At 40.5% G+C, this 18,362-nt stretch overlaps 3 protein-coding genes across 3 annotated transcripts; all 3 read left to right on the forward strand.

Annotated features, from left to right (window-relative positions):
- The first annotated feature begins 2,401 nt into the window (after positions 1–2,401).
- LOC133139192 (apolipoprotein A-IV-like) lies at positions 2,402–4,200 on the forward strand. Its single transcript, XM_061258580.1, has 4 exons — positions 2,402–2,423; positions 2,560–2,610; positions 2,978–3,128; positions 3,244–4,200. Exons 2-4 carry the CDS (start codon positions 2,571–2,573, stop codon positions 3,818–3,820), a joined length of 768 nt encoding a protein of 255 aa, XP_061114564.1. The 5' UTR covers positions 2,402–2,423; positions 2,560–2,570; the 3' UTR covers positions 3,821–4,200.
- Positions 4,201–8,243: 4,043 nt separating this feature from the next.
- On the forward strand, positions 8,244–9,929 carry LOC133107994 (apolipoprotein A-I-like). Its single transcript, XM_061217380.1, has 4 exons — positions 8,244–8,340; positions 8,455–8,514; positions 8,724–8,874; positions 8,979–9,929. Exons 2-4 carry the CDS (start codon positions 8,475–8,477, stop codon positions 9,562–9,564), a joined length of 777 nt encoding a protein of 258 aa, XP_061073364.1. The 5' UTR covers positions 8,244–8,340; positions 8,455–8,474; the 3' UTR covers positions 9,565–9,929.
- Positions 9,930–13,060: 3,131 nt separating this feature from the next.
- On the forward strand, positions 13,061–14,700 carry LOC133108670 (apolipoprotein A-I-like). The gene is made up of 4 exons (XM_061218310.1): positions 13,061–13,133; positions 13,248–13,307; positions 13,493–13,643; positions 13,748–14,700. Exons 2-4 carry the CDS (start codon positions 13,268–13,270, stop codon positions 14,298–14,300), a joined length of 744 nt encoding a protein of 247 aa, XP_061074294.1. The 5' UTR covers positions 13,061–13,133; positions 13,248–13,267; the 3' UTR covers positions 14,301–14,700.
- Positions 14,701–18,362: the final 3,662 nt, after the last annotated feature.

Here is an 18,362-nt window from a genome sequence, read left to right on the forward strand (position 1 = left end):
AAAATATCTCAAATGTTCTCTTTCACATTCAAACATGGCAATTAATGCAAAAAAATTCTAATATGATTCAAAGTTGGAATCTAAACGTAACGTGCTGTGTACACATTACAATTTATCTAATGTGGCAGCTTCATTGCTGTGGTCTGGAGCATTCAAATATCCCATGGTATGTATAAAAGTTCCATGTGGCAAAATCCTTCTCTTGGAGTGCAATGGTTACTCTCCTAACCAATATGTATAATCCAGATTTATGAAACATCACTGCATTATCCTTCTAAGACCCAGAAATTAGTTTTGTCCCATGAATGCGACATGTCTCTGGTCTTAATCTCAAAAGACGTATTTTCACCTCCAGGTCTCAGGATACTATTGCATGACTTACCAGTTGAATTTAATTGCAACGGAATCAAACAAGTTATTTGTATTTGCATAAGTTGTAAGTTACCATTCTTTGTAAGTTATTCATAAAACATTAACTAATGATGGTTCATGTAGCATAAATATCTGCTAATTATTTTATGAACTGCATTAATTATACTTGGTAAACCTTCACAAATGACACATTGTTGTAAAACACTTTACTTTTCATTTGTTTTTTCCAAAATAATGTACTTTAGGCCTATATACAAGTTATTGTGTAGATGTAATAGTGTGGGTCTGATTCAAGGCATTTATTGTTCCTGTTACATCCATCCCCTGCTAGTGTTACAACTCACCCCAGTAGTAGAACTCACCTTCTATTTGACATTAACTCATGTATTCTGCGCTGTGATTGTGGATTTTGTCTAAATGACTGGTAATTGTAGCAAATGTGGGTAGATTATATCAACATTTGAGAGCTCTAGCGTAAAGACTCTGAGTTATACACATTGGAGCAAAATGTGTTACAATTGTCCTCGGTCTGCCCTACACATCTTCCCAGGACCTACACATCTGCCCTGGATCTGCCACCAACAGAGTAGGTTACCTCATGCATCAACAGTGTCGATTTGTTGAACTATGAGCACGGCTACACTTCCACTTACATTTCCATAGCGTGAAAGATGGGCCGCAGTAAATGGTTAAAAGTGTGGGTGTGGTTTTTGGGGATAAAAAAATAAAAAATCTGTTCTCTCTTTGTTGAGCCACCTCATTTTTTACTTTGTGGAAATTGTGAGTTTTTTTATTTTGTATTTTTATTGTATGTATTTGCGTCACAGCAAGGAGGTCCTGGGTTCGAATCCCCGTCGGCCGGGGCTTCTCTGTGCGGAGTTTGCATGTTCTCCCCGTGTTTGCGTGGGTTTCCTCCGGGTACTCCGGTTTCCTTCCACAGTCCAAAGACATGCAGGTTAGGCTGATTGGAGAGTCTAAATTGCCCATAGGTATGAGTGTGTGAGTGAATGGTGTGTGTGCCCTGCGATGGACTGGCGACCTGTCCAGGGTGTATTCCTGCCTTTCGCCCAATGTATGCTGGGATAGGCTCCAGCCCCCCTGCGACCCTATTCAGGATAAGCGGGTTAAGATAATGGATGGATGGATGGATTGTATGTATTTATTTGTGAACATTAGGTTAAAAGTTATAACCTAAACTTGAGTATAGTTATATTAATGAAACAATACCCTTGGTTGTATGGTAAACACTTCATCAAAAATCATTCTTTTATATAAAAATGTGACCTTTTTTTTAACCATATTGGAATCGTAATCGGGAACCTATAAGAACCAGAATCGATAAGCAGAATCGGAACTGGAATTCATAAAATCCAAACGATACCCAACCCTACTCATGAACGAATAAATTACATTGTAAATGATCTGTGATGACAAAGGGCATGACCCTTGCTGAGTCTTATCTGACTTTGGTTAAAAAACTGATCCTGAACACAGAAAAATGTCTGGCTAATACGCCATCTCAGACGGGTCGGAATGGAGGAGTTTGTGCTTTTCTGATAGAAAAAAGGAGGTCCTGCCCTCACATGACCCTGTTACTGTGAAATGTAATCTACAGATGAATCTCTTTTGTGTGTGCTGTCTAATTGGTCTAGTTTGTGTGCATTATTGCGGTCCACTTGTTCCGGTATGTGCGTCATTGAGATCCAGCAGGCCTGGTGCATCATTATTTTCTGGTCCACTCATGTGTTACCGGGGTCTGACTAGTATAGTATTTCTGCGCATTCAGAACCCAGGATACATATGTCTATTGAAAACTGAATCTTGGTATTTTCAGGGCTCGGTTGGTCCTGCGTGTTGTCAGGGTTCATTTGGCCATGTACACGTGAGTTGTCAGGGTCCAGGCTATTGGAGGGTGTGACAGGAAGTGGGAAAGGTGGAGGTGACAGCAGGGCAGGTGCCGCTGGACTTTGTGCTCCCAGATTCCTATAAATACAGCTCTGACTGAGCAACTGAGACAGTCAAAGGCAGACTCACGTATCATTCACACACAGGTACGGAGGGAGATTGCTCTTTCTGAATTTAAAGTAAAAGGCAAAGTAGACATAGAAAAAAGGCTTAATAGTAAAATAGACAGTAAATTAGAAAGGTTTTTATCAGTTTATTAATCAAAATGTCTTCTTTTTTTAGGATTTGCAGACATGAAGCTCCTTATTCTGCTTTCACTTGTGGCATTTACAGGTAAGTGAATTCAGCTGCCATCGCTTCATCATCTGCCTGCTAACTCATTATGTCTGTTGTGTGTTTTGTAGAATTACTCATCCCAGCATGAGTTATGATGATATGAAGACCAAAATAATTTGGAAATTCAAAATAACTGACGCAAAGAGCAATAGTCACATAACAGTTTGAAATAATTAACCTACTAGTGTAAATAATGACGTTAGAAAATAAGATGTTACAAAACAGTATCAGAGTGAAAATACCCACAAGCAGCAGTAAATTATTGCCAGGTTTGCATCGGAAGGGCTGTTTTAAGCCACTCAGTAGTGAGCTTCATACTGGACTTGTGCTGTCATTGTCATTAACCAAAAACACACCACGCCAGGTTGCCATGCCAACATTCTATGGGCAGATGAGCCCAAGCCACAGCTGGAGCAGCTGAAAGATGCATTCTGGGATTATGTTGCCAAGGCGACACAAACTGCTGAGGACTCACTGCAGGTCATCAGACAGTCTCAGCTGGGCCAGGAGGTTAAGTAAGTTTTGAGTTAAAGAACTTGCTTGTGGAAGCATTTTATCATATACTGTTAGCATCTTGGCTGTACTGTTACTCTCAGGTAATTAAAAAAAATTCTGTGTTCCTGTCTGCAGTGCTAAGATCACAGAGAGCGCAGACCTGGCCAGCCAATACGCAGTCACTCTGCACAGTCAGGTGACTCCTCTGGCCCAGGACCTTCTGAACAAAATCTCCCAGGAGGCCGAGCTAATGAAGGAGCGCCTGGGGCAGGATGTAAGCACAGTGAGGGCCCAGCTGGAGCCCTACGCAGAGGAGCTGAGGGCCAACATTGAGCTGCAGGTGGAGAAGCTGAGGCAGGAGGTGGCCCCCTACACTGAGTCCCTGGACACTGAAGCCCTGAAGGCCACCCTGCTCCAGAAGAGCGAGGAGCTGAAGCAGACCCTGGAGCAGAAAGTGAAGGAGCTGCAGTCCCAGCTGGGCCCCTACACCGAGGAGCTGAAGGAGAAAGTGGAGCAGCGTCTGCAGGAGTTCCAGCTGAGTGTGGCTCCCCTGACCGAGAGCCTCCAGACCCAGCTGACCCAGAGAGCCAAGATGCTTCAGCAAAGCCTGGCACCCTACGCTGAAGACCTGAGGGAGAAGCTCGACCCCTACGCCCAGGACCTCAAATCCCAGCTCACCTCTCTTTGGGAGTCCTTTGCCAAAAGTGCATAAGTGTAGGAGGAACCAATGTTTGCCTTGCTTATCGTTTCTGACTGTCCGAATCTCTCTGGGACTCCAATAACACAGCCCATTATCATCTTTGCTTGACGCACTCGTCCAATACCTGTCAGTTCATGAGTGGCTCTTTATTATTTTTGCTGCACTATTAACAACATCGAAGACCCACAATAGCTATGATGCTTACAGCTGTCATTCTTTTGTTCAGAAAGAGCTAAGAGAATGCTCTGATATTGAAGCAAAACTTTGCACTTTACTTGACCCCTGAGATATGTAAATATTTCTTTTTGTCATGTACTGTAAAAATTGATAGATGCAGTTTTCTCACTTTTCTAACTTATTGAAATAAAAACAAGAAAACATAATTCCTGCAACTATGTTTATTTATTTACAAGGAATACATTATTGTTCCCAAAGAAGAAAACAAAAAACACATATGAAACAGAGACTATTATGATATGAGTTGAAAAAAAACTTTTTACATAATTTAAAAAATCATGAATTGATTTCGAATTGCATAGTTTACTTTATCGGTTGTCCAATATGACATGTTAATAATAATAACAATTTTTGCTATAAACTCATTTTCAGTAGCTTTATCAACCATGGTAAAACGGTAAAACAAAATGAAAGAATTGAAAAACTCTATATGAATATAAGTGTGTCATGTAAAGAGGGTCACACAAACTCAAATAAACATGGATTAAGTGTAAGCAGCTAGGGTTGTCACTTAGGTATGTAAGAGCAGCAGGCCGTTTTTTCCATGTTAGCCGGTGTGGCTCAGGGCTGATTATCTTGGTCTGCCAGCAGGTGTCAGGGTGAAACACTCACATGTAGACAGATCCTCTTTGTAAGAATGTACTTACAACTCACAACACGATGACACCATTTTAAGGAGCAGGGCTTGTAAAGAGGTTCACTGCCGGAGAAGGAGGCTATACACATTTATCCAACCATTTGTTTCAGTAAAAATGAAACTCTAAAAATGGATAACATGCAGAAATTGTAATAAATTATGTGGGTCCTTTCCAGCTGTGGGCAAGTTAAAACTCTGGGCCCCTAGACTGATTGCCACCTTTCACAATACTAGGTAGGGCTCTGGTCAACTACCATTGAAAGTGTGTAAGACCCTGAGATTTAATGAATTACATGACATTAATGGCATTTGTCAGACGCTCTTATCCAGAGCGACGTACAGTTGATTAGACTAAGCAGGAGACAATCCTCCCCTGGAGCAATGCAGGGTTAAGGACCTTGCTCAAGAGCCCAATGGCTGTGCGGATCTTATTGTGGCAACACAGGGATTAGAACCAGCGACCTTGCGGGTCCCAGTCATGTACCTTGGATCATTGTTGTGCACTACATTCCTGCAATTAGACAAATCTATGATGATACAACAAGCATGTCATTGGGGTAATGCAAAACCCATAAGTTTTCATCTGTTTTTTTATTTCATGACTCACAACGAAAGTGCTCATCTGGCTCTATGTACTGTCAAAGAGTTTTATAAACTCAACAACAAATGCATTTCGTTCAATACCATAATTGTCTCTGTATTGTCCACTGTATTGTCTCTTGTTATAAATAAATTGCTCACAAAAAAAAGAGGCTTTTGCAGCCCTTCATCTAAAGTGTAAACCATTCATCATGTACAAATGTCTTTTCATGTTCATAAGCTGCAGTCCCCTTCAAAAGTATTGGAACAGCTAGGCCAATTCCTTTGTTTTTGCAATATACTGAATACATTTGGGGTTGAGATAAAAAGATGAACATGAGACAAGAGTTCAGAATTTCAGTGTTTATTTCCTTCGATTTACACCTAGATGTGTAACATTACTTAGAGCAAAGCACCTTTGATATCATTACATTAATGGCATTCGGCAGACGCTCTCATCTAGAGCGACTTACAGACTGACCACTGCCCTACAGGTATAAGACCACCTGATTTTTAGGTGAGCAAAAATATTGGAGCAGAGAGTATTTAAGTAAATTAAAGTAAATAACACTTAATATTTGGCAGTATATCCCTTGCTTGCAATAACTGACCCATTGACATAGACAATGACACTTTTGTTTGCTTTTCAAGGCTTTTACTGCAGTCTCTTTCAATAGTTGTTTTGACGGCTTTTACCTCTTCAGGAGCTCAATTGCGTTAAGGTCTGGTGATTGACTTGGAGGTCTAAAACCTTCCACTTTTTCCTCCATAATGAAGTCCATTGTTGTGTTGGCAGTGCATTTTGGGTCACTGTCTTGCTGCATAATGAAGTTCCTGCCAATTAGTTTGGACACATTTCTCCGGAAGTTGGCAGACAGAATGTTTTTGTAGACTTCTGAATTCATACTGCTGCTACCATCATGAGTTATATCATCAATAAAGATTAGTGATCCCACTCCAGAAGCAGCTATGCAAGCCTAAGCCATGATACTTCCTACACTGTGCTTCACAGATGAGCTTGTATGTGTTAGCAGATCTCTTCTTTCTCCACATTTTCGCCTTTCCATCACTTTCGTAGAGGTCTTTTGTTCTTTGTACCAGAACTTTTGTGATTCGTCGCTGTACTTCTTTGCAAATTGTAATCTTGCCATCCAATTTTGACTACTGATGAGTAGTTAGCATCTTATGGTAGCCTCTATATTGCTGCTCTCCAAGTCTTCTTCGAACAATTGACTGAGATACCTTCACCTCTGCCCTGTGGAGATGTTTTGAGGTTTCACAGCTTTCACAAGGTTTCTGTCATCAACTGCTGTTGTTTTCCTTGGTCGACCTGTTTAATGTCTGTTGCTCCTCAGTATGCCAGTGGTTTTTACTGGGACAGGCTTAGACAGGCTCACAATCAAGTTCAACAATGAGTTGAACCCATAATAAATCCAAGAGAAAAATCAACAACACATTGTACAGAATAGACCAAATTAGCTGTGAATAAAATATTTATCAGTAACAGTAACATTACCGCCTCGCTAAATGTTAGTGTGTGAACAATGTATTAATCTCAGATGAATTATGGTAATTATATATATGTTATATATATGGAAATATGGTTTCATTTACAAACCTACTTTTTTACTCATCATTTACATATGATTTCTTAATGATTAGTTTATAGTTTATACATGACTTATAACATATTAAGTATATAACAACAAACTGCGTATTATTAATGTACAAACATATTTACATTATTTTTTTATGATAAGTTGCAAAGGACTTTGATATGAGAAAATAAATGAACACAATTGATGCATAAAATGTAATGAATGCTGTCCGAGGTGTAATCAATGAGAAAAAAAGTATAATTTGAAGCTAATTTGAAGTGTTAGCTGGGGATACACTGCCTGTTCCCCCGGTAGCACAGAAAGATCTTACCCAGATCTTCTTCTAGATTGACCAGAGAGGATATATGATCAGGCAGACCCTGACAACCTATGTAGATGACTAAAAATAAAAAAACGAGAAGCTGGATCCCTACACCAAGGACTTTGAATCATGGCTGACCTCTCTTTGGGAGTCCTTTACCAAAAGTGTCTAAGACTAACCACTCTGCTCTGCTTACCTTTTCTGACTGTCTGAATCTCTCCGGGACTCCAATAATGCACCCCATGATCATCTTTGAGGCCCACATGACTTCTCCAAGCGGCATCGTCTCAGAACATTAGCCGGCCAAACTCAGCTTTGGCAGGACCAGGAATCGAACCGCGGTCCTCGGTGCACAACTACAACAAACTGATGCCTGCATCAAGGTCCATTACTTTAGCTGTGCGCAGACTGATTTGAAGATTTTTAATACATAACAAAAACATATTCGGGGGATATTGAAGGTTGTTACATTTTGCAAGAACTGCATTTGGGTCTCTGCAGTCTGAAGGTGTCAATGTGGGCAAAGTAGTTTTTTCTTGTAAAGTGAATCAAACCTGAACTTGCCAAGTTACACAGGTTACAGTATCAGTCAAATGAGGATGAGTTCAGGTCTGAAGTTTATGAAAGAATCAATATGTAGCTCATGGAGAGGGACTTAACTTACCCCACATAACTTATTTTAGAGTTGATGCATCTTATCAGTCAGTGATATTTCTGAGATGCTGGCACAGAACATAGATACATTTTTGTTTCAGTCAGAAAAAAAAGAAAAAGAAAGAAAGCAGCAAAGCACATCATCTAAAAAAACCCCCACAAAAACACCAAAAGCAGTAAACGTGGCTTTGAAACAAGAATCAGTTGTATGATTCCTTTAGTATTCCACAGCAATGATGACAGTGGCAGATTGATTGAAACTGGGTAATAGCACTGATTGGCTTTGCTCAAACTCTTACTCGCAATTTTGCCAATGTGTGTGTGTGTGATGCACAGTCCATGTGCTGCAAAGGTCCAAGGATATGTGCTTCATTAAAACCATGAGAGGTCACATCAAGGCAGTAGTTTTTGGACTTTGTGTTCCACATTGCAGCGCTCAGCTCTCTATATAGAGGTCTGGCACAGCCAGATCAAATCAGTCTCACATAAGAAGGCTCACACACAGGTAAGATGGCAACTGCTGTTATTTGTCAAATGTTTTATACTAACTATACTTTTGTAAGTAAGATATATAGCATGTCATAAGGTATTAATCAATGTTCTGGTGTTTTTTGTTTAGGATTACATAGGTATATCATCATGAGGTTGTTTGTGGTGCTTGCTCTTGTGGCTTTTACTGGTGAGTGAATTTTGTTCTATTACTGTAGTATGCAGCTCTAATGAGAATGCCCAACTAATCATTTTGATATTAACAGTATTAACAGTAAATTCAGTGAAAGTGCCAGAAGTAAAAAATACAGTTTTAGCAGGTTGAATTTAAATTAAACAGAAAAGCTCTTTATGATGTATTAGAACATACAACAAAATTATTTTACTACATGTCAACAGGCTGCCAAGCCAATGTTCTGAGGTCAGACGAACCCCAGACACAACTGGGTATGGTGAAAGATGCATTTTGGGACTACTTGGTCAAGGCTTCAAAAACTGCCCTAGATTCATTCACAACCCTCAGAGAGTCTGAGTTGGGTCAGCAAGTGAAGTAAGTAACACATTTCAGGGCATGATTACTGCAAAAGACTTACCTGTCACTGACCAATGCTAATGATATGAACACTACTCTCTCTGCCTATCTGTCTCACACAGCACCAGGATCGAAGACAGTGTACAAATAGCCCGCCAATACGCAGCCATTGTGCAGGATCAGGTGTCCATCATTGGCCAGGAGGCATACGACAAGGTTTCTGAACAAGTGGACCGACTCTCAGAGCGCCTGCAGCAGGATTTAAGAGCAGTGAAGGCGCAGCTGGAGCCCTACACAGAGCAGCTGAAGGCCAACATTGAGCAGCAGGTGGAGAGGCTAGGGCAGGAGTGGCAGGAGGTGGCCCCCTACACAGAGTTTGTGGACACCCTGAAGGACACCCTGTGGCAGAAGAGCATGGAGCTGATACGGATCCTGGAGCGGAGTCTGATTAGGCTGGACACCCTGCTGGGCCCCTCCACTCAGGAGCTGCGGGATGAACTGGCGCAGCAGAACCGGAAGTTCTGGCGGATTGTGGCTCCCCCGGTTGGCAGTGCCATTAACCAGATTGAACGGAGACGATATAAGCTTGTGCGGACCCTGACACCCTATGTAGACGACTGGAACGAGAAGCTGGATCCCTACACCAAGGACCTTGATTCATGGCTGACCTCTCTTTGGGAGTCCTTTACCAAAAGTGCCCAAGACTAACCACTCTGCTCTGCTTACCTTTTCTGACTGTCTGAATCTCTCCGGGACTCCAATAATGCACCCCATGATCATCTTTGTTTGACAACCTCTTCCAATATTTGTCAGTTCATGAGTGTGGGCCACTTCTCAAACACTTCTTAAAAAAGCTACAATATTAACATCATCGAAGACCCGCACCAGCTATATTGTCTACCGTTGCCTTTATTCTGTTCAGTAAGAGCTAAAAATATGCTCTGATACTGAAGCAAAACTGTGCATTTATCGACCATTTGTTCTTCTTTTATTTTTTCCTAAACTGTAAAAATACATAGATGCTTTGTTCTCAATTTTCTATTTTTTTTAAATAAAGGCAAGAAAATGAATAATTCCTGAAAATATGTTTATTTATTCACCAGAAATATGATACTGAGACTCTGATGGTATTAGCTGAAAATAAGCTCATTTTACATTATTTTATAAATTAGTTTCATTATGAAATGATTTCTACATAATATTTAAATGCTTAGTTAATAGCACTTACTATTTTGCTACAAACACATTCTCAGTCACTTCATCAACCATTTATAAATGCAAATCCCTATGGTTCATTTTCATACATTGTACATAACTGCAATTTCATGTAAAGTTATCATATTTTTCAAGAAGCATGGCAGGAGATGCCCCAAAAACCTTGAGTTTCTTAACACACAAAGAAAGTTAACATTTACATTACATTACATTACATTACATTATTGGCATTTGGCAGACGCTCTTATCCAGAGCGACATACAGTTGATTAGATGAAGCAGGAGACAATCCTCCCCTGGAGCAATGCAGGGTTAAGGGCCTTGCTCAAGGGCCCAACGGTTGTGCAGATCTTATTGTGGCTACACCGGGATTAGAACCACTGACCTTGCCAAATTCCCAGTCATTTACCTTCAGAACTACACTACAGGTTGCCCATTTAGCTCAATATACTGTGAAAACCCCAAATGATAGAACCATATTTCTCATCAATGGTATGGAGAATAGAAGCAGTTTATTCTTGTTCCTGAGAATCATATTTTGGAGAGACAAGATCTATGCACAACATAGCGTGGGGCCCCTGGCTTACTGTAGGTGGAGGAGAGTTCAGACCAATAATTGAAATAAGGAGAGCCACAGTCAGGCGTTAAGTTCAAAGAAAGTCAGATTTATTTGTCCAAGTGAGTGGGGGGGGGAGTTATGCAACATAAATCCTTCCCATCTGCGGTATTGGCTTCACTCGGCCTAGAGAGAGAGAGAGAGAGAGAGAGAGAGAGAGAGAGAGAGAGAGAGAGAGAGAGAGAGAGAGAGAGAGAGAGAGAGAGAGAGAGAGAGAGAGAGAGAGAGAGAGAGAGCAGAGGAGAGGGGGTGAGAGTTAGTGTGGGGCTCCTAGGCCAGGCTCTGTCTAGCCTTCTTTTAGCCCCGGCCCAGGCTTGGCCTCCAGCCCTTCCTCCACTGTCCTTTAGACCGCCAAACAATCCATGATATTAATCTTCCATTGTACTTGAATTTACACTGTCCACACAATATTCAACGCCGGTGAATTCAAATAACCGGGTCACATAAGCTTCACTTCAATAATTACTTCACACACAATCTTCAGGGGATTACTCATGACCCGGGTTTTTAGCTCACGGTTTCGGCCAGAGGTGGCGCAGAGCCGCTTCTCTTCCTGTGTCTCCTTCTCTTCTCCAGTTTTCCTCTGTTTAAGAGCACTCAACCTTGGGCATTCTTAATTGACAGAATGCAGCTCACCTGCTGCCGCTTGCTCAGGCTGTGAGCAGGTCATTAGGGAAATACTTGGCCTCAATTAGCTTCCCCAGTAGCCTGCGTTGGGGGAAGGGTCTCTGACCGTGCTGCTGAAGGTGGCTCAGCTGCCTATCCCACTCTGCCAGAGGCACTGGGGTGCCACAATAGATACTACAAGTAGTCCAGTCTAATGGCTGTCCCCTTCATTGGGGTCTCCCTAAAGAAACGTCGCCCCATAGATACCTTTTTATTTTTTGGCTGTGGTCCTCTAGTTCCCCTTCACTGGGGCGGCCTGTAGCGTAGTGGTTAAGGTAAATGACTGGGATATGCAAGGTCGGTGGTTCTAATCCCGGTGTAGCACAATAAGATCCGCACAGCCGTTGGGCCCTTGAGCAAGGTCCTTAACCCTGCATTGCTCCAGGGGAGGATTGTCGCCTGCTTAGTCTAATCAACAGTGTGTTGCTCTGGATAAGGGCATCTGCCAAATGCTAATAGTGTAGTGTTGTGTAATAGGCCTGCTTTACCATCAAAGGTGACTTGTACAAAAACATATTCAGGGGATATTTAAGCTAATTACATTTAGCAAGAAATGCATTTGTTTCCCTGTAGTTTGAAGGTGTCAATGTGGGCAAAGTAGTTTTTTCTTGTAAAGTGATGACATCAAACCTAAACTTGCCAAGTTACACAGGTTACAGTTTACATTTACATTTTACATTTTAGTCATTTGGCAGACGCTTTTAATCCAAAGCGACTTACAAGTGCATAGGTTCTACCACAAGTCAAAGCATCACAACCAGAACTAGGAAAATACACCTGGACTGCTGTTCTGAACATATAGTCGTCATCATAACTGCAATTTTTTTTTTTTTTTTTTTTTTTTTTTGGGGGGGGGGGGGGGGGTTAGACAGGGATAGGGGTATCAGAAGGGGGGGGCGGGGTAAGTCAGGAGGGAGGACTAAGGTAGAGTTTGAAGAGGTGTGTTTTGAGTCTGCGTCGAAATAGGGGGAGGGAATCTGCTGTCCTGACAGTGGTAGGCAAGTCATTCCACCACTGAGGGACCAGAACGGAAAACAGGCGTGAACGTGCAGCTCGACCGCCAGGTGCCCGTAGAGAGGGAACCGTAAGGCGACCAGAGCTGGCAGACCGGAGTGGTCTAGCTGGGGAGTAGGGAGTGATCAGGGATTGTATGTAATGTGGGGCAGTCCCCTTAGCAGCCTGAAATGCAGTTAAATGAGGATGAGTTCAGGTCTGAAGTTTATGAAATAATCAATATGTAGCTCATGGAGAGGGACTTAACTTACCCCACATAATTATTATAGAATTGCTGCATCTCATCAGTCAGTGATATTTCTGAGATGCTGGCACAGAACATGGATTAATCAGGATTTCCAATGGCTTTCGCAAATGCTACCTTAGATAAACCTTAGATGTTGTCCTTGCGAGTCTGCAAAGCACATCAACTAAAAAAACCCCCACAAAAACACCAAAAGCAGTAAACGTGGCTTTGAAACAAGAATCAGTTGTATGATTCCTTTAGTATTCCACAGCAATGATGACAGTGGCAGATTGATTAAAACTGGGTAATAGCACTGATTGGCTTTGCTCAAACTCTTACTCGCAATTTTGCCAATGTGTGTGTGTGTGATGCACAGTCCAGTCCAAAGGTCCAAGGATATGTGCTTCATTAAAACCATGAGAGGTCACATCAAGGCAGTAGTTTTTGGACTTTGTGTTCCACATTGCAAGGCTCAGCTCTCTATATAGAGGTCTGGCACAGCCAGATCAAATCAGTCTCACAGAAGAAGGCTCACACACAGGTAAGATGGCAACTGCTGTTATTTGTCAAATGTTTTATACTAACTATGCTTTTGTAAGTAAGATATATAGCATGTCATAAGGTATTAATCAATGTTCTGGTGTTTTTTGTTTAGGATTACATAGGTATATCATCATGAGGTTGTTTGTGGTGCTTGCTCTTGTGGCTTTTACTGGTGAGTGAATTTTGTTCTATTACTGTAGTATGCAGCTCTAATGAGAATGCCCAACTAATCATTTTGATATTAACAGTATTAACTGTAAATTCTGTGAAAAATACTGGTTGAATTTAAATTAAACAGAAAAGCTCTTTATGATGTATTAGAACATAAAACAAAATTATTTTACTACATGTCAACAGGCTGCCAAGCCAATGTTCTGAGGTCAGACGAACCCCAGACACAACTGGGTGTGGTGAAAGGTGCATTTTGGGACTACTTGGGCAAGGCTTCAAAAACTGTCCAAGATTCTTTCACAACCCTCAGAGAGTCTGAGTTGGGTCAGCAAGTGAAGTAAGTAACACATTTCAGGGCATGATGACTACAGATAACATACCTGTCACTGACCAATGCTAATGATATGAACACTACTCTCTCTGCCTATCTGTCTCACACAGCACCAGGATCGAAGACAGTGTACAAATAGCCCGCCAATACACAGCCATTGTGCAGGATCAGGTGTCCATCGTTGGCCAGGAGGCATACGACAAGGTTTCGGAACAAGTGGACCGACTCTCAGAGCGCCTGCAGCAGGATTTAAAAGCAGTGAAGGTGCAGCTGGAGCCCTACACAGAGAAGGTGAGGGCCAACATTAAGCAGCAGGTAGAGAAGCTGGGGCAGAAGGTGGCCCCCTACACAGAGTTCCTGGAGACCAACTACCTCCAGAAGAGAGAAGAGTTTTTCAGGGTCCTGGACTGGAGTGTGACGGAGCTGCAGACCCTGCTGGGCCCCTCCAGGCAGGAGAAACTGGAGCAGCTCTGGCAGGATTTCTGGAAGGTTGTGACTCCCCCAGCTAGCAGCGTCATTCAACAGATTTCCCAAAGAGCCCATGACCTTGAGCTGGCCCTGAATCCCTATGTAAATGATTTTATGGAGAAGCTGGACCCCTACACCAAGGACCTCAAATCCGAGCTCAACTCTCTTTGGGAGTCCTTTACAAATAGTGCCTAAGTGTAGGAGGAGCTTCTCTCAGCTCAGCTTATCGTTTCTGACTGTCTAAATCTCTCCGGGGCTCCAATAGGGTACCCCACGATCATCGTTTCTTGGCAGGTTCTTCCAATACCTGTCAGATCATGAGATTAATAACATTGTTCAGTAAGAGCTAAAAGAATCACAGGCGCCATTTACACCATGGCAGCGGGGAACATGTACCCCCTAATATCTCCCCAAAAGTACAGAAATATTAACGGCAAAATATATTCACAGAAAATGAGAATTTGATACTTAACTTTGCACTTTATTTGACCCCTGAGACATTTAATTTTTTCTTTGACATGAACTGTACAAGTTTATAGATGCTGTGTTCTCAGTTTTCTAAAATGTTTTTAAATAAAGGCAAGAAAATGAATAATTCCTGTTTGTTTGTTTATTCACCAGGAATATGATACTGAGACTCTGACGGTATTAGCTGAAAATAAACTCATTACTCATTATATTAGAAATTACTTTCATTATGAAATGATTTTTACATATCCAAAATCATATTGAAATGCTTAGTTAATAGCACTGATTATTTTGCTACAAACACATTCTCACTAGCTTCATCAACCATTTTTAAATGCAAATCCCTGTGGTTCATGTTCATACATTGTACATAACTGCAATTTTATGGACAGTTATACTATCAAGAAGCATGGTGTTTGTTGCTAGCAAGAGATGCCCAAAAGATTTTAGTTTCTTAACACACAAAGAAAGTTAACATCTAGCTCAATCTACTGTGAAAACCCCAAATGATAGAACCATATTTCTCATCAATGGTATGGAGAATAGAAGCAGCATATTCTTGTTCCTGCAAATCACATGTTGACGAGACAATATCTATACACAACATAGATATAGCATAGGTATTCCAGTCTAATGGCTGTCCCCTTCATTGGGGTCTCCCTACTGCTTCTGCATATTTCGGGTGCCGCCCATCCTCAGATATACAGCACTAGTTTATGACAGCAGCTTGCACATGCACAAGGCTCCATCAGTGCATCAGCTGCACCAGAGCCTGGCACCTGCCCATATGCTCTAACCACCCCTGGAAGGCTGCAGGCACCAGGAGCACACATATTATTTTACCTTTTAAAGTCCACAAGCATTCATTTTGATCGGAAACCTTCCGACTCACAACTGCTTTGTTGAATATGCAACACTTTTCGGTCATTTTCTGGCTGGACCGAACTTTGCCATTATATATTTTTTTCTAAATTGATGTATTTCACTTAATTTTCCTTGTTGCTGTTATTAACCGAAATATACACTCAGTGAGCACTTCATTAGGTAGATACCATCTTGTAATGTAAATATTTAATCAGCCAAGCGTGTGACAGCCAGTAAATGCATAAAAGCATGCAGACATGGTCAAGAGGTCCAGCTGTTTTTCAAACCAAACGTCAGAATTTGGAAGAAATGTGATCTAAGTGGCTTTGACCATGGAGTGATTATTGGTGCGAGACAGGGTTGGAATATCTCTGAAACTGATGATCGGGGTGTTTGCAGAGAATGGTGCAAAAAAACAAAAAACATCCAGTGAGCAGCAGTTCTGTGGGCAGAAACACTTTATTAATTAGAGAGGTCAGAGGAGAAGGGCCAGACTGGTCAAAGGAGACAGAAAGGTAACAGTAACGCATTACATCTGTTGCATATGATGCAGGTTTTTTCCCATTCAAATACAAAGAGATTTAGAATTGTTTGCAGGACAACCTAAAAATAAGATATCTAGACTATGATTATGTTGATGGGTCACAGACATCAGAAAGTCATGCAACCAAATACAAAACCCGACTAATTTGTCTGAAAGATAAAAAGTGCTGTAATTACTAAATGGTGAAACTACAATTTACAAAAATACCCTTTAATAAAAGCTCAGAATCTGTGCTTTGACCATGTATGAATTGTGTGAACAGAGAAAGTAAAATTTTAAATCTGAAAAAGCAGTAAAAGACAAAGGGACCCCAAACTTTTTCACTGTAGTGGATACTGTAACAAAAGTGGCCTTCTCCATCATAGAAAATTTTTTAAAGTTACACCATATCTGTCACAGCCACATAAAAAAAAAAAAATGAATGCATGGGTTTATCACTTTATCACTGAGGTTTGCAATGCTCTGTTCTTGGGTCTTCCATAGAAATCTATTAAAAAGTTAACTTGTACAGATAGCAATACGTAAATCATTGCATTAGCTACTAGCAAGTTTTACTCATGTTTAATGGATCAGCACCTGAATATATTTAATTCATTATCAGCCGATAAGAACTTTGAGATCGGCTAAAGCAAAGCTCTTGTGTGTTCCAAAGGTTAATTATATGCATCGTGTTGAAGCATACTATTCTGTGGATGCATGTATCATGTTCTGAGTTCTGTCAAATGCATGCACTGCAATGTGTGTTTGTCCCATGTGGGGGACATGATCTTAAACCCATATATTCTACTCCATCATCCATACACTATTGCATGATGAGTCAAACTTTTTTGCAGTGAAAAATGTGTTGATATGAGCAAATAAATGCATACAATTAATACAATTCAATTAATCTCATCGTCTACTCTATACCAGTATTTGAAATATACTAAAAAACCTCCAAAGCACAAACAAACGCATAAATAAAAACACACACACACACACACACAAATATATATATATATATATATATATATATATATATATATATATATATACAGTACTGTGCAAAAGTCTTAGGCACCTGTATCATTGTACAGATAAGTTTCTTTCAAAAATAATTAAGTGAAAGGTCCTAAATAAACATACTATACATTTGACATCACATTTTAATAATTTGGCAGAATAGTTAAAAACTCAATCAAATTAATATTTTTTGTAACCACCCTTCGGTCTGCAGACTTTGGTTGGGTCCTTGCTTCTGATCTCAGACAGCCTTGAGTCACAAGTTTTTATGTGAAAAGTAGTCAAATGCTTATAGTAATATGTTACTTTTTTAAAAATTAAATACACAAATGTCTCTGTAAAATTAAATATTTGGGGAAATGAATATTTGGAAATAAAAGAACACATCAAATGTCTTCTTTTATACTAGTATGCACAAAAACATATATATATAAGACTTGTGCACAGCACTGTATATATATGTCACATGACTATTTCCTTATTAGGCATTCATAGACATATTCCAGGGTCACAGAAAGCAGTTTGATTTTGTATGCAATGTATCTGTTTCACTACAGTCTGCAGGTGTGGATATGGGCTGAGTAGCATTTTGTTATCAAGTGATGACATTAAATCTAAACTAGCCAAGTTACACAGGTCGCAGTATGGCCATCAATCACAGCAGCTGCTCAGGTCTAAAGTCTGTGTAAGAATAAATAAGTAAACTTGCACTCCACATAAATTAATATAAAACCGCTGCATCTTATCAGTGAGTGATAATTCCACAAAGTCAGCGGAGATATATCGCCCAGAAAACGAATTAATCAGGATTTCCTCATGGCTTACACAAATGCTTTTTACTCAAATAAAGGGCAAAGTCCACTAAACTAAGATAAACGTTAGATCGTGTCCTTGTGAGGGTTATGAGGAAAGTACTGGCCCTTCATTAACTACTAACCTACTTGTATTTCCAATGAAACTTTAAATAGCTCCAGTAAGAATAAATTAATTAATAAATACAAACATCATAAGCAGAAAAGTAGATCAACCACAAAAAAAACAAAAAAAGGAATCAGTTGTTCGATCAGCATTCCACAGTAATGATGACAGTGACAGTATATTGAATGAAATTGAAATGCTGGCACAGAACATGGATTCATCAGGATTTCCCAATGGCTTTCGCAAATGCTACCTTAAATAAACCTTAGATGTTGTCCTTGTGAGTCTGCAACAACAGTCATTTTGTTTCAGTAAAAAATAACAAAAGCAGCAAAGCACATCAACTCAAAAAAACCCCCACAAAAACACCAAAAGGCGTAAATGTGGCTTTGAAACAAGAATCAGTTGTATGTTTATTCCACAGCAATGATAACAGTGGCAGATTGAATGAAACTGTGTCA

Source organism: Conger conger, chromosome 1, assembly GCF_963514075.1.
Source record: "Conger conger chromosome 1, fConCon1.1, whole genome shotgun sequence".
In the NCBI taxonomy this organism is placed as follows: Eukaryota; Metazoa; Chordata; class Actinopteri; order Anguilliformes; family Congridae; genus Conger; species Conger conger.

Coding starts and splice junctions, on each gene's coding strand:
- LOC133139192 (XM_061258580.1), top strand. CDS start 2,571: ATGAAGCTCCTTATTCTGCTTTCACTTGTGGCATTTACAG. Junction 2,611..2,977: donor TTCACTTGTGGCATTTACAG/GTAAGTGAATTC, acceptor ACACCACGCCAG/GTTGCCATGCCAACATTCTA. Junction 3,129..3,243: donor CAGCTGGGCCAGGAGGTTAA/GTAAGTTTTGAG, acceptor TCCTGTCTGCAG/TGCTAAGATCACAGAGAGCG.
- LOC133107994 (XM_061217380.1), top strand. CDS start 8,475: ATGAGGTTGTTTGTGGTGCTTGCTCTTGTGGCTTTTACTG. Junction 8,515..8,723: donor TGCTCTTGTGGCTTTTACTG/GTGAGTGAATTT, acceptor ACATGTCAACAG/GCTGCCAAGCCAATGTTCTG. Junction 8,875..8,978: donor GAGTTGGGTCAGCAAGTGAA/GTAAGTAACACA, acceptor TGTCTCACACAG/CACCAGGATCGAAGACAGTG.
- LOC133108670 (XM_061218310.1), top strand. CDS start 13,268: ATGAGGTTGTTTGTGGTGCTTGCTCTTGTGGCTTTTACTG. Junction 13,308..13,492: donor TGCTCTTGTGGCTTTTACTG/GTGAGTGAATTT, acceptor ACATGTCAACAG/GCTGCCAAGCCAATGTTCTG. Junction 13,644..13,747: donor GAGTTGGGTCAGCAAGTGAA/GTAAGTAACACA, acceptor TGTCTCACACAG/CACCAGGATCGAAGACAGTG.